The sequence below is a fragment of the Cibotium barometz genome, chromosome 23, assembly GCF_041138505.1.
Source record: "Cibotium barometz isolate CiBa-2024 chromosome 23, ASM4113850v1, whole genome shotgun sequence".
Classification (NCBI taxonomy): Eukaryota; Viridiplantae; Streptophyta; class Polypodiopsida; order Cyatheales; family Cibotiaceae; genus Cibotium; species Cibotium barometz.
Window position 1 is genome coordinate 51,843,834 of NC_141068.1, and position 14,356 is coordinate 51,858,189.

Here is a 14,356-nt window from a genome sequence, read left to right on the forward strand (position 1 = left end):
TTTCTATTTCCAAAACGGCATCCACCTCGGCCTCTAGATGATGATCTCCCTCTGCCTCTACCTACCCACCACTCCTCGGCACAAGCGTCATAGAGTGAAGCTTGTCAAACATAACCAAATTTTTAAGGCATCCTACAAGCTGCAAAAATCGCCATCTTCATCGACTTGGCATTGGACCGAAGAGGTAGTTCACCTATGGGTGGACATTGAGAGGGGATTTTGGAAAAGCATTTGCCCAATGCTCCACCCTCATGTTGTTTCTAGGAGTGACGAATGTGCTCTATTTTGTAAGGCCCCCCTTATGATGAGCAGTTGTTAGGTGAGCACCCAAACCGGCACCCAAATTTAGACATTTGATGGTGGCCAAGTGTGGCTAGACGGTTTATGTAGACTTGGTACTCTACCAAGTAGGATGCATGCTTGTGTGAGCATGTGACCACATTAGTGAGTGTTGAACAACAAACCAAGGCCGCATTGTTCTCGGTTTGTGGGGCTTGTTTGAGAGTCCATACATTCTCAAATGAACGTGGGAGTTGGCTATAGTCTAATAAGGCCCTAATCGGATGATGTTGTCGGTTTGATTCAGCTTCCACTATTGTGTATTCTCACATACTATTCAAGGGTAGAGAGCACATATAGGCACAGAGTGCAGTTAAAAAATTGAATGACCAAAAGTGATGATGTGAAAAGATGTTTTCTATTTCCGCCTGTAGCCACTTATTTATCTACTTGTAGGCGATGCCGCTGAGGAAGCACCAAGGGGGATTTTGAACCCAAGACCTCTTGGTCCTAACACCTTCACCAGTTGAGCTATCACCTCATTGGCAAGTACGTGGTAGTTTTTAAAAACATTTTGGGCCAAAAAAAACCCTAGGCCAACCGCCGCACCGATTTTAGTCAGCTTATGCAAAGTGCGAACATAGCCATTCCTCTCATTGATACATACATTGCAACGAGTGATAATGATAATGTGGTGCAAGCCGCTGCGCTTATTGCTATTGCAGAGCTAGAGCTGAGAGTATGATAGCGAAAGAAACATGTTGATAGATGGAACTCTCATTTGGTAATTGTGTTGTTGTTAAATGTTCAAAAATGAATTGTTTTTTCATTAATTTTTATGTACATATATGTCCACTATATAATATATTTTTTATGTTTTTAAAGACCTTCATATATTATATATAATATAATATATATTATGACAAAAGCGTTCCTCTGTTTGAGTCTTAGAAAAAATCAAAAACTTTTTATGTTTTTACAAACCTTTAAGTTTTTAAAGTACGTAACTATATGTACACTATATAATATAGGACCTTTACGTATTTAATGTATCTCAAAATCTCAACCACCTACCTTTCCACCTTGCTATCATGAAGGAAATAGATAGACGTGGGATCAAGCAAGCGCAGACTCACAATAGCTCACTTTGCTTGTGCTTTTGCACTCCTTCTCTTGCTCAAGATTTCATCCCCTTCTATAGGGGCATGCAAGCTCATAGAGTTTAGATTGAACCATCAAACTAACTACTGGAACCTAACTGTCAGCCATGGGGGCTGGACAGGACTAGACTCATCGACTTGGTTCAATTATATTAGAAAAGTCTACACGATAATTTGGAAGTAGAAGAACAATTGGTAGTGATGGCCAAGAATAGTGACGTAGAAATTGCTAGAAAGAAGGTTGTGCCCATGACAGAGGAGATCCAAATGCATCTGAAGCACATATTGCCTTGGAGTTGAAAAAGATAGGCAAGGAGTACTCTATCTCCAAGCACAGACCTGAGAAATGTAGGCAGGGAGTACTTTGTCTCCACAACAGAGAGACAGACTCGCCAAAAATAGATGAGATATGGTATGGCTACTAGCAAAGAATGCCAACATGAGATAGGCAAGGAGTCTTCTATCTCCAAGCATAGAGCTAAAAAATGTAGGCAGGGAGTACTCTGTCTCCACAACAGAGAACCAGACTCGCCAAAAATAGATGAGATATGATATGACCGCTGGCAAAGAATTGCAACATGAGAAAACCAAACCACAACAACTTCTTGAAGGTAGCATAAATAGGACAGAAGGTGACCATAGCAATACTCTCAAGGAATACAGTGACACAAGCCAAGAAAATAGCATCTTTGGGAGGACACTCCAAGATGGGTGGACATATGAAGGCAATTTCACAACTTCGAAGCCCAGAGGAGTTCGATGAGGAGGAAGAGGAGAAAAAAATGATGCAATGTAACCAGGAGGAGTCCAAGAGACAAAAGCAGCAAAAGCTCTTAGATGCCCAAACCTTGAGAAGACGCAAGCCTCTCCAAGAGCTACAAGGCATGAAGTTGCCAGCGACGCGTAAAAGGACAGGGAGCAAGAGGGCAAGAATTCACAATATAAAGGGCTCTTTGAAACCTTTTGGTAGTACGTTTTCCTATTGCATTATGAGAGTGTTGATCTTTGACACACACATAGAGTCATTTCATATGAAGTGGTGTTGATATATGTCCCAAAATGGGGAGCAAAAGGGCGGATGGGTCCCTTGTCTTGGTTAATATATCATGTACACTATAGCCATATGTAATTATGAGTTTTTTGATCTCATGTCATCATTAAACTAATAGAGTTCTGGCATATAAAAGTGTATGCCCTCTATGATGAAAATGAGAGCTCTCAACTTTAGTGGCGATTTGGAGAACATAGGCATTTGATTTATTTTGTTTGTGCCTTGGTTAAAGACAAAAGCAGGAAATAGAACTTCCACTATCGCCACTAATGCAGGTGTAAAGTCCTGCAGATTGTTACATTACATATTTTTCAACAAGGGTAGGCCACATCACACCACAAACAAGTAAAACACACATGGAAATACTACTGAAATGAAAGAAACAAGTAAAGCACACATGGAGATACTACTGAAATATAAACAAACCCCAAAGTATATGGTGAAAGGAAGTAGAACATGTCCCAAGGATAGGTACTCACCTTCATCTATCCAATAGAAAGCTATGGTTAGAACCTAGACAAACAAATGGGTATGCAGTCTTCTTCACAAGCGTTTCTGCTATATGAGGCAATGCTTACATATAGCAATGCTTATTACCATAAGCAAAGCTATCGTTAGAACCTAGATAAACGATTGGGTATGCATTCTTCACAAGCGCTGCTTGCTATACGAGGCAATGCTTATTACCATATATCTTCTGCTCAAACTAAGTTAACGGCCAAATTTGAGGTGTTTAACTTGTAAGTGATGGTATAAGAGCTTTAGATTGGTGAATACATCGTGAAACAACACTAAACTGCAAGAATTACGTATGTAATACCTCATGGTAGTATAAAAGAAAATCGTGAGCCTACTGCAAGAATTACATATGTAACACCCCAGGGTAGCAATCTAGATTTACTCCAGCTGTAGAAGCTAGAGGTTTTTACCATGTCCCATACCAGCCACAATTAGCTGATGTTTGTCACGTATTTACATCGGAGGGGATTGAGGCATCAGTACTTAATAGATGATTACCACTGTGCCTTGCTAGCAGACGCAAAACATCAAGCACATTTACACTATTATGGCAAGTGATGCGGGTTGCCCACTTCGAGCATCATCTGGGGCAATCATAACTGCCAGTCTATTAAAGCTTGTGCCAGTTTTAAACACCATCTAGGCCTGTTATATGTTTCTGTTGCTAGCTATAGAGTAATATGCCATGCCTGGAGGAACTTGACATAACTATCGTGTTTCTCCAATTGACTTTACAGAAATAAATTCAAGACTTTGGTTAATGCCAAGAGATCAAATTTTTGAAGGCTTTTGGTTATGAGAACCTCTGATTCTCTCAGCTTTCCTAGAATATATGTTCTATTTCCGAGACTGAAGGTTTGACATAGTTTTGAAAGATGTTGGCATGTGTCTTACTGGTTTCTTGAATCCACTTGAAAAGAATGATTTGGTGCCTTGTTTATCCATATCTTGGTACACGCTCCCACATAAAACAGCTAGGCAAAAGGTGTTTTTCAGGAATTTGGAAACATTAAAAATAAAGTTGTCTCCCAAATAAAAATTATTATTAAAAAAAACCACCACCACCACATAGGTCACCTTCAAGCCATGACATCTTCAATCAACTGCACAAGGCCTGACTCGAGAAAGACAAAGTAGATTTCTTTAGGTATAGATTTGTAAGCCAGTAAGACACATTTCATAGTTTTATGACTATATAGGCCTTAGGGCCGAGTTCAAGTAACCTATATGATGGTAGCTTAGGAGCACCATTGAGGTTTCAAACCCCTTATCTGTAAAGAAAAAGGTTACTATCCTTGTATGGTTCGCCAAGAAGCTCTGTATGACTGGCAGCTTAGAAGCTTCAAACAGGCTGCCAATTTTTAACCTTTCAATTTTCTGCCGTCTGCAAGTAGACTCCTCGTGAGGTCACAAATTACACATGAAACCTTTGCAGTAATTTGATGATGAACCTTTCTGAAAGCAGATGTCAAAATCAGCTGCAATTCCAGGATTTTTACACCTAGGTCTGCCAATATTGACATACTTCTCTGATTGGCAACACCATATGCTTGTTTACTGAATTGCAGGAGCTCAAACAAATTGCTTTCAATGCTCTGTACTGTACTCTTGACAAGACCTCTTTGAGCTTCTCTCTCTGCTGGTTGGCAATCAGAGCTCTCTCTTATTCCCCAATGTTTTTTTGACTCCATAAGAATGTTCCCAAAAGATAAAGCTCTTCTCGCCTGGTCTTCAGTCCACATCCTACCAACCAAAGACAACAAAATTTAGTTCAGGTAGTACGGTTCCTACAAAACCCCATTGAGGGATTAAAACATGCTACAATCTCAACTACTCACGAAAGGATAAGCATAAATTATTATATTCCCTTTTTTTGAGTGTAGAGAGAAGCGTGCTTCAGCCTTGAGTACCTGGCAGATGCAACAGCTCTCATTTCAGATTCAAGCTTTAACCTTACTCCCTGCAAATCATGTTTCTGCTTCTCTGCATAGTCTTTCAATTTCTCAAGCCTAGGCTTTTCCAGCTGCATGCTTCTTATGTCCATAGACAACATTCGACCTTGTTCAACCAGGCCCTGCCTCAATCTTGAGAGTAGCTTCCTTTCAGATTCTATTGCTGCCCTTTGCTTCTGACACTGGAGGGTTTCATTCAAACACGCAGCCTTGGAAAGGCCAGCTTCTAGTATCTTTGCTTCAGCCAGCTTCTCAGCTACACTGCTAGCTTCCTTTGATGAAGCCAACAATTCTTTAAATCCATCATCTTTTTCCATTTCTGCATGGGCTTCAGACACCAGCTCTTTTAAATGTTGCTTATTTATTAACTTTTCAGCTTCCACCTTGGTTATCTCTTCTGAAAGAGCCTCTGCCATCCTACCGCTGATGATCGCCATTGCAGCTTGACCTTTTGTGACTGGATAATCGGGTTGAAACCGCCGTGAGTATCCTGTTCATCAACCCACGTCACTGGAAAAATCAAAATAGATGAACTTACCTGAAGAACAACACTCTCACCTGCACTTAAATTTGAGAAAGATGCGCACCAAAAGCTGAAGCTGCAATACTCTTCTCTTCACTGAGCAGATCCATCACAAGTGCAGGCCTTGCTGCTGCATGGATGCCTTTCATGTCAATGTACCCAACCTTTGCCTCAACTACCTGGACTGCAAACCATGCACATGTGCGTATACAAACGAAACGTATTGGTTGACACAAGATAGCTTTCATCTACTGCTGTAAAGCAACAGCCTGTTACTGCTGAAAACAGAAACATGGAAGAAGGTTTGCTACTTTGATACTGGCACTCTTCTTCCGTACCTTTTCTTCAGATTTCCAGTAAGATGGGTGCTCCAGTGCAGCTTTCCAACTGACTACCTCTTGGCGAGAGATGCAACTGATTAGTGACAACATGTTTCAAAGTTAGTGACAGGTTTTAAATAAGACGAGCATAACTTACAGATTTACTACATACCCACCTATCGGGCAAAAATAAAACAGTAGTCTTAATATCTGTAGATGCCAGAGCCTCAACGTCATCATTTAAGCTATTTGAATCCAACTTGCTAGCAATAAGCCCTGCCTCTGCCAAGCCTGATTAAGAAACTGTGTTATCAACCTGCTATAAGAAATCGAGGCTGAAGAACTTCCATCTCACATTTTTAATGTATGGCTCCGAACCTTGAATGTAAGGAAAGTCGGGATCCTCCGGTAGAACGTCATCAAATGCCAGACTTGTCCCACCTTCGGCGTCCATTGCTGGCAAAACTCTCTCTGAAGGTTTCCTGTCACAGCTTCTTTGTCTTTGTGATTCGTGAAACATAAAACATGGCTGCAGGAATACCATTTGAATACCAGATTACCTAGAACCAAAAGACTGCTTAAAAAGCTAGCATACCTTGAAAATATATTACTAGCCAAGACCAACCATCGAGCATACTCCCTGCGAGTGCATAATTCACTAGATTGATAGCGGGTTTCCACGATCTAATCAATAAAAACCTTAGTCAGACGAAACCCATGCATATTTTACTCATTCATCCAACGTATGAAATTCATCCTAAACGAGTCTTTCCCATGCCACTACTACCCTGATCTAAACATAAAAACTGTTCCATGTCACTCCCCATTTCAAGGCATAAAAGCACCATCAGCCCTCCCACCCCCCCCCCCCTCCTCCTCCCCCTTCCCTCTTTTTCAAAACATGCAAACCTCTTCTAAGGACATGGCTTGCACCACAAGCTGTCAAGTGCATCCCACAATTGGATGCCATGAACATACTACACCAACCCAAGTGCAAGGCCCTAAGGACAGACACCATGCATTTTGTGAGCTCTTGTACAGGAACGAGTCGCCAGTCTACCGCCAGGGGTAGTCAAGGTCAGTGTTGTGCACGTCCTGCACACGTCAGCATTATGCCAGCCCACACACATTTAACCCTCTTGTATGCTGTAATATGTCGTGTTGTCTCGAGCACTTATTGGGCCATTGTTTGGGTGGCCATCATCATACCATTAGTCAAACGTGTCCTCCGGGGGTGTGCAAACCTACTAGCAACACCTTGGCTTTTGGAGAACATGAAATATTCATGTAGGAGCTTGTGGATAGCCTTGTGGTCACCCAAATTGGGAGCCATGGGCATACTGGGTGCCCACACCCATAGGCACAAGGCCAAATGGGTAGGCACCGAGGATAAAGGGCCATTTTGCATTACCTTCAGCCCACGACTTGTCCAACATGAACAAACACAAGTTGGCTCGCTAAACCAGCAATAAGCCAACCCCGAGAAGCACTATATAAGCATGTGCATCCTATCGTAGCAGCCATCTCAGCATTCTTGCACACATACAGGGAGAATACAACTGTCACATGCAGTCTTCAGCCTTTATCACAAGTAGCAAAGGTGGTCCCCAATCAGTGTTTACAGAAAAACCGAGGTCACCCCACCTATGTGGGAAAACGCACATCAGATTGCTGTCTAGCAAAGGTTACAATAGATGGCCAGCACTCAAATCAAGCCTTCAGCCTTCTGCACACCATCTTGGTCAGTATATTAGGGTTTTCACAACCCTACAGGTCCGTCTATTTACACATACAGCAATACAAGCAAATACACCTACGGGTGATGGCCTTTCTGAGAGTTATTGGAACCCAATCCTGTATATACTCTTCCAGCATGCCCAACGCCCCCGGCCCCGCAGACATCGGCCACGATCCTTCATCAGCTCCAGATCCCCGACATGCTACATCACCATTGAGCTACCTTTCCACGTGACATAGCTGAGGGATACCTCTCGGTCATATTCATTAGCCCCATGCTTGATATTTTGGAGAGTGGTATACCATCTATTGGGGGCTGATGCTCCTCTCATGTTTCATGTTCCTACTCCAGTGAGAGAGAGTTTTGTCTTGTTTCTATTTTATTTTCTATTCCATCATGAGATATGCCATGGACATTTTTGTATCACTTTGGTCTCATAGGCCCATTGGGTCTTTAGTATACGCTTAAATATCTTTCTTTCTATCTGCCATCGACAGTTTTCCACACCCCCACCGGTCAACCGCCAAAGCCCGCACAGGTACCATGCCTCAAAATTGTTGGTATGATGACAAATGCTGTATCACACGCCCACGTCTTTTGTGTGAGTTAGCTACAAGCCAAATCCAAAAGCATGAAGCTGAACGGATTAACCGATACCTTAGTCATTGCAAGAAACAAGCACGTTGTCGTGAACAGCACGAGGACTTATACCAGCTCTTCCTAAGCGGGAATTCTCAGGAGGCTTGGCGTAGGATCCTGGAACGACGCTTACCCACCCCCATCATAGACCCACACATCTCGCACTCATATGCACACTCATTATACCACATACCACACCAACCCCCCCCCCCCCCCCACATCCACCTTCTTCACAGGTGAAGGCTATACGTAGTCTTCAGAATATCCGATCACACAGGCTCCCGAGGGGCTTATGGCTGAGCACCTCTCTTCTGCAGCGACACCATGGCACCCCTCCTAGCCCATATGTTTCATAGGCCCCTCTCAGAGTGCTTTCCCCCCACCTGGTCATCACACATTATTGTGCCTATCCATAAGGCGGGAGACCCCATGGGTCCTAATAACTACAGAACCACCATGATTGGCCATATCTTAGCCAAGCTCTATGGATCTATACTTGAGTCTAAGCTCAGCACACTTCATCAGCCATAATAATTCCAAGCTCACCTGTTGTAGCTCAAGGAAAATCTCACGTGTCGAGTGTAGAGATGAAGTGCTGTAAAATCCCGTTCTTGCACGAACTTTAGTACAAGTCCCACTCTTGGAAGCTGGCCGAGACAGCCTAGGCCTGCCCAACCCTTTGAACCTTCAGCCACCCTACTCTTAGGGTTCCCCCTCTCAAACCATATGCCAAGTGCCCGCTCCAAACCCAACACACATGCAAAACAGCGTTTCTTTCCCATCTCTCTTACACAGCAAACAAGCAACCTTGATGCCAACAAATCCTCGTACAACTTCAGCAGAGCAATTTGTTTTTAGAGAAAAAGAGACAATGAGAGAAATATCTAGAAATCTCAACATCTACAATGCCTAGACACGCATATGGGTAGGCACCAAGGAGGAAGGGCCTGCTTGCATTATCTCTGGCACACAACTTATCCAAACACAAGTCTGCCTACTAAATCACCAGTCGGCAAACCCCGGTCCCCCATAAACACTATATAAGCATGTGCAGCCTGTCATAGCAGCCATCTCAGCATTCTTGCACACATACAAGTTGAATGCAATTGTCACATGAAGTCTTCAGCCCTTAAACGCAAGCAGTAGGAGGTCCCAATTAGTCCCCAGTCAGCATTTACAGAAAAGCGCAGGTCAGCCAACCTGTGCGAGGGAAAGCACACATCAGATTGCTGTCCACCACAGGCTACAGTAGGCGGCCAGCATTCAGCCCAAGCCTTCAGCCTTCTGCACACCGTCATGGTATATTAGGGTTTTCACAACACTACAGGTCAGTCTATTTACACATACAGCAATACAAGCAAATACACCTATGGGTGTGGTGGTGGCCCTTCTGAGGGTTATTGAAACCCAATCCTGTGTATTGCTCTCTCTCTCTCTCTCGCTCTCTCTCTCTCTCTCTTGCATATTTTCGGTTTGTGAATGTTCTCTGCTAATCAAGTAACCAGGTTACATAAGCTCCCAGCTGGACTGCAACCTATCAAAGACTACCTTCTGGGGACACAAGTCTTTCTTAAGTCAGTCACGCCAAAAATGATGATTTGGCGTGAAAAAAAAATTGTATTTCCATGCACATTGCACAGAGTTGAAGAAGGAAACCGATCACCTCACCATTGGGTTAGACTCCTAATAGCATAGTTCTCTTCTGTTCACTCAAAAGTATCAAAAAGGTCATAGGCCTTGGACTGCTCTAACCTTCAAAATCTGAAGTTTTGATAATGCTTGATCATGCATAGGATCTTCACAAGCTGGACGAATTAACCTTGGTGCACTCCCCAGTACTGCTTCACGCCATTCAAAGAAGGAAAAGTTAGGTAAACACAATGCAGCTTCAAAATAATATTTGCAATAAAATTATTACTACACCTTGATTGCTCCTATAAAAATGGTATTTTAAAATTGACACTAAAACATTTTGTTGATCACTGTAACTTGGTTGAACACAATGCTAATCAATACACTTAAATACACTAAGATTTGATGGACACTTGCTCAAATACAAGAAGCAATTTGCTGAATTGACAAGAGACACACAATGAGCCGGAACGGCCGACCCCTCCCTCAAATAAAGTATATTGATCTTGGGAGACTCAAGTACATAGTGTCAGGGGCATTTCTGACCAGATTTCCATACCAATGCATATGAATACAGTATTGCAAACAAGTGGGGCAGCAACAATATGCAAGAGAGCACGTAAGACAAGAGAAAACTACACAGGGTAGGTGATCTTGTAATCCGGTTCCTCCTTCCTGCTACTTGCTTCCATATTTAAGCATAAAAGCTTACCAAATGCAAGGAGAGTCGATGACAGCAAAAGTCTTCGCGATGGAAGTCCTTTGGAGTGTTGAGATCTTCAATTTGTCGCATTTCTTCACGACAAAGGTCTTCAAAAGGATGAAGGGAACCTTGGGAAAGCTTACCCTATGGTTCAACTTGAGAAAGGAGGGCTGAAATTAGGGTTTTCAGCAAAAAGACCAAAAATTACAGCAATAAAGAGAGCTGTTTTGCTGAATTTCAATCATTGATAGTGTGTAGGAGAGTGATTAGCATCCGGAAACACTCTTGGAAGCTTAACAAACACCTTAGCAAGTTTGGAAATGGAGTTGGGAAGAAGAAAATGCAAAAAATGCAGCCCAACAACCCTCATGAAGGAGGCGCCCATCTCTAGAGAGAGGAGGAAGTGTGAGGTGGTGAGTTGTCGAGTGTAGGTGGCAGGCAGGTGCTTTGTGGAGCAAGCTAGAGTGGACACATAGCTGGTTACTCCCTTTGTACAGGGGATAAGGTTTGGACAGTGGACATTGGATTATGTCTACCTCAGGACATTAGTGTGTGTGAACACCGGGCTGGTCATAATTTATAAGTGAGTTTTGGTCGCCCAACACTTAATGAAGTGTGTACACACTCACTTATAAATTAGTGCTAACTCCTAAGGCTAGGTTATACTTACTACTTGTCACATGCCACATAACCATGTCAACAGACAGTTTCACACGCACAGTTCGCGGGCGCACGTCCCTTACCCAGAACTACACATTGGTCAAGCAAGCATGAAAACAGCATGCAATTTCAATTACAAGCAAGCACATAAAGATACTATGCAATGCAACATTTGGTATGGACAATCCCCGTTCATGAGACTGCCAAAATAGACGTGCTCCAGGCAAGTACACAAAGTACCAGACCCAATGGAACACCAATCCACCAGGCATTTCCAGACATGTACACAGAGGCACAAGTCCCAACGGAAAGCCAAGTCCACATCATCACATGAGTGGCATCAATCCCTGGCATATACAACTGCCATGGACACCAGTCCAATGTACATACATGATGAGAAAGCACGGGTGGACCAATTGGGTGGCCAAATGGTGACATTTCCCCCCGCTTCTAAACAGTTGCCCGCAATTGAAAAGCATCCAAATATGTCTGAAGCACATGCGGGAAATCTTTGAAAAACTCTTCATCTACCCATTTAGCATCACGGGGAAGATAGTTCTTAAACTTCACAAGGTAACGCTTCATAACTTTGCCTGCAGCAAGCTTGCATTCCTTGTGATACACAATCTGCTTTGGCTGCAAGATCTCCTCAAGCTCATCCAATTTTGGTGGATCCTCAATGACCGTCTCACTGGGCTCCGGCCCTACATACTTGTGAAGGAGACACACATGAAAAGCATTGTGTATGTGCCAATGACTAGGAAATGCCAATCTGAAAGCCACTTCATTGATCTTCTCGATCACTTGAAAAGGCCCATAGTACCTGGTTGCAAGCTTAGGATATGCACCCTCTTTGCCAGGTCTCTTTGCAAGTCTTGCTTTCTCAAATTTCAGCAATACCCAATCATTCTCTTTAACATCCAATTGCCTTCTATGCTTGTCGTCTTACATACTCATCAACTGCAAATATCTCATCCTTTGTGCGAAGGATGGGTGGCAAAACTACCTTACCATAAACAATCTCAAACGGGGCCTTTCTCGTAGATGCATGCACCGTGTTGTTGTATGCAAATTCCACAAGCGGTAAGTACTTCTCCCAAGAAGACTTCTGATCAGCCATATAACATTTCAAGAGATCCAACACGGCTCAATTTGCAACCTCACTTTGCCCATCCGTTTGAGGGTGATAAGCTGATGAAAAGTCCAATTTGGTGCCCATATTATCAAATAAGGCCCACCAAAAGAGACTTGTAGTCCTGGGATCTCTATCCCCCACAATGAACTTCGGCATTCCATGATGCTTGAACACTTGTGCAAGATATATTTTAACCATATGCTCAGCTTTGATGGTCTTTTTGACCGGTAAGAAGTGAGCTTGCTTGCTAAACCTGTCCACAATTGTCCAAATTGCATCATTACCCTGTTGGGTCCGTGGTAAGTCCATAATGAAATCCATTGTAATACTTTCCCATAGCTCCGTGGGAATACGCAATGGCTGAAGCAAACCTGGTACCTTTTGCCTATCAAATTTCACCTTTTGACAGGTGATACATGCACGCACATGTGCCTCTATGTTCTTCCGCATACCTGGCCAAAAGAAATACCACTCAATCATGTGCGTAGTAGGCATTATGCCTCTATGACCAGCATATGGAGGAGCATGGCACTCATCCAAAACCTTTTGCCTCAAGTCAAATACCACACATAGGCAATTATCTTTCATGAGATAAACCTCTTTGATCACATATGAGGCATGTGCATGACCAGCCATCAAATCAGCCCAAATAGTGGCAAAATCAGCATCCATATGATACAAATCACGCATGGCAGACAAGTCCCCATGAGAGGCAACCGAGATAGCTGCTACATACAGCTTTCATGACAAAGCATCGGCCACTACATTCTTCTTTCCTGGGATGTGCAAGATCTGAAAATAAAACATAGAGAGAAAATTGGCCATCCTCATATGCTTCTCTGACAGCTTAGTTTAGGTAAGAAAATACCTCAAACTTTGGTGATCTGTCTTCACAGTGAAATCAGTCCCAAGAAGGTAATGTTTCTATATAGTAAGTGCATGAATTGCAGCCAAGAGCTCTTTCTCATAAATGCCAAGAGATAGCTCTACATCATGCAATCTACTGCTCTCATAAGCCACGGCATGTCCCTCTTGATTTAGGACAGCTCCTATGCAATTTCCAGATGCATCACATTCCGCACTAAAAGGCTTTTGCAAATCTAGAATGATGAACATTGGACCATGAGTAGTTGCATCTTTCAATTTAAAGAATGCATCCCTCTACATTAGTCCATTTGAATGTGGCCGCCTTCTTTGTCAATTCATGCAAAGGAGAAGCAATCCACGCAAAGTGCCGAATGAACCTGCGGTAGTAAGAGCATAATCCAAGAAAACTACGGATCTCATGCACCGAACTCAATTCAAGCCAATTCCGAATTGCATCAATCTTTACAGGATCCATCCGCACTCCATCTTTGGGTACAATATGCCCAAGATAATGTATCTCTGACAAGAAGAACTCACTCTTCTTTGCATTTATGAAGAGTTTATGCTTATGGAGTTCTTCAAAAACAATGGCCAAATGAGCTCTATGCTCTTCTTCGGTCTTCGAGAAGACTAGGATGTCATCAAAGAAGACACCTGTAAATTTCCTGTACCCGCAGAATATGCGATCCATCATTCTATTGAATGTAGCCGGAGCATTCGTAAGACCAAAAGGCATAACAAGATACTCATAAAGCCTAAATGCTATCCTGAAAGCAGTTTTGTGTACATCCTCAAGCACTACATGCACTTGATGATACCCACTCTTGAGATCAATTCGGCTGAAGCATGCCGATCCATCCAACTTGTCAAGGATATCGTCTATGGGTGGAATCGGAAACCGATTCTTAATGATAAGCTTATTCAAAGCTCTATAATCCACACATACGAAAGGATCCATCCTTCTTTTAAACCAAGAGATCAGGTGAACAATATGGGGAAGAGCTTGACTGAACCAAACCCTTCTCAAGAGGCTCATTCACCTGCTTCATGATCTCCTCTTTTTGGAATGCACTTACACGATAGGCTGGCCTATTAGGTGGTGAGCTATCAAATCAATGCGATGATCTTCCGATCGTACGGGTGGCAACTCATTTGGTAACTCATCAGCAAAACAATCA

At 42.9% G+C, this 14,356-nt stretch overlaps 1 protein-coding gene across 4 annotated transcripts in view; it reads right to left on the minus strand.

The window, feature by feature from the left end:
* Positions 1-4,021: 4,021 nt before the first annotated feature.
* LOC147626075 (uncharacterized) overlaps positions 4,022-14,356 on the minus strand; it is a 50,166-nt gene continuing 39,831 nt past the window's right edge. For all 4 annotated transcript variants that reach the window (XM_086817634.1, XM_086817635.1, XM_086817636.1 and 1 more), the window contains exons 4-11: positions 9,934-10,019; positions 6,400-6,488; positions 6,183-6,286; positions 5,981-6,095; positions 5,823-5,898; positions 5,549-5,663; positions 4,920-5,451; positions 4,022-4,752 (exon numbers count right to left, since the gene is read on the minus strand). In XM_086817634.1, the coding sequence (XP_086673760.1) occupies positions 4,371-4,752; positions 4,920-5,451; positions 5,549-5,663; positions 5,823-5,898; positions 5,981-6,095; positions 6,183-6,286; positions 6,400-6,488; positions 9,934-10,019 (1,499 nt within the window). In that variant the 3' untranslated portion in view covers positions 4,022-4,370. The remainder of the gene's footprint in view (positions 4,753-4,919; positions 5,452-5,548; positions 5,664-5,822; positions 5,899-5,980; positions 6,096-6,182; positions 6,287-6,399; positions 6,489-9,933; positions 10,020-14,356) is intronic.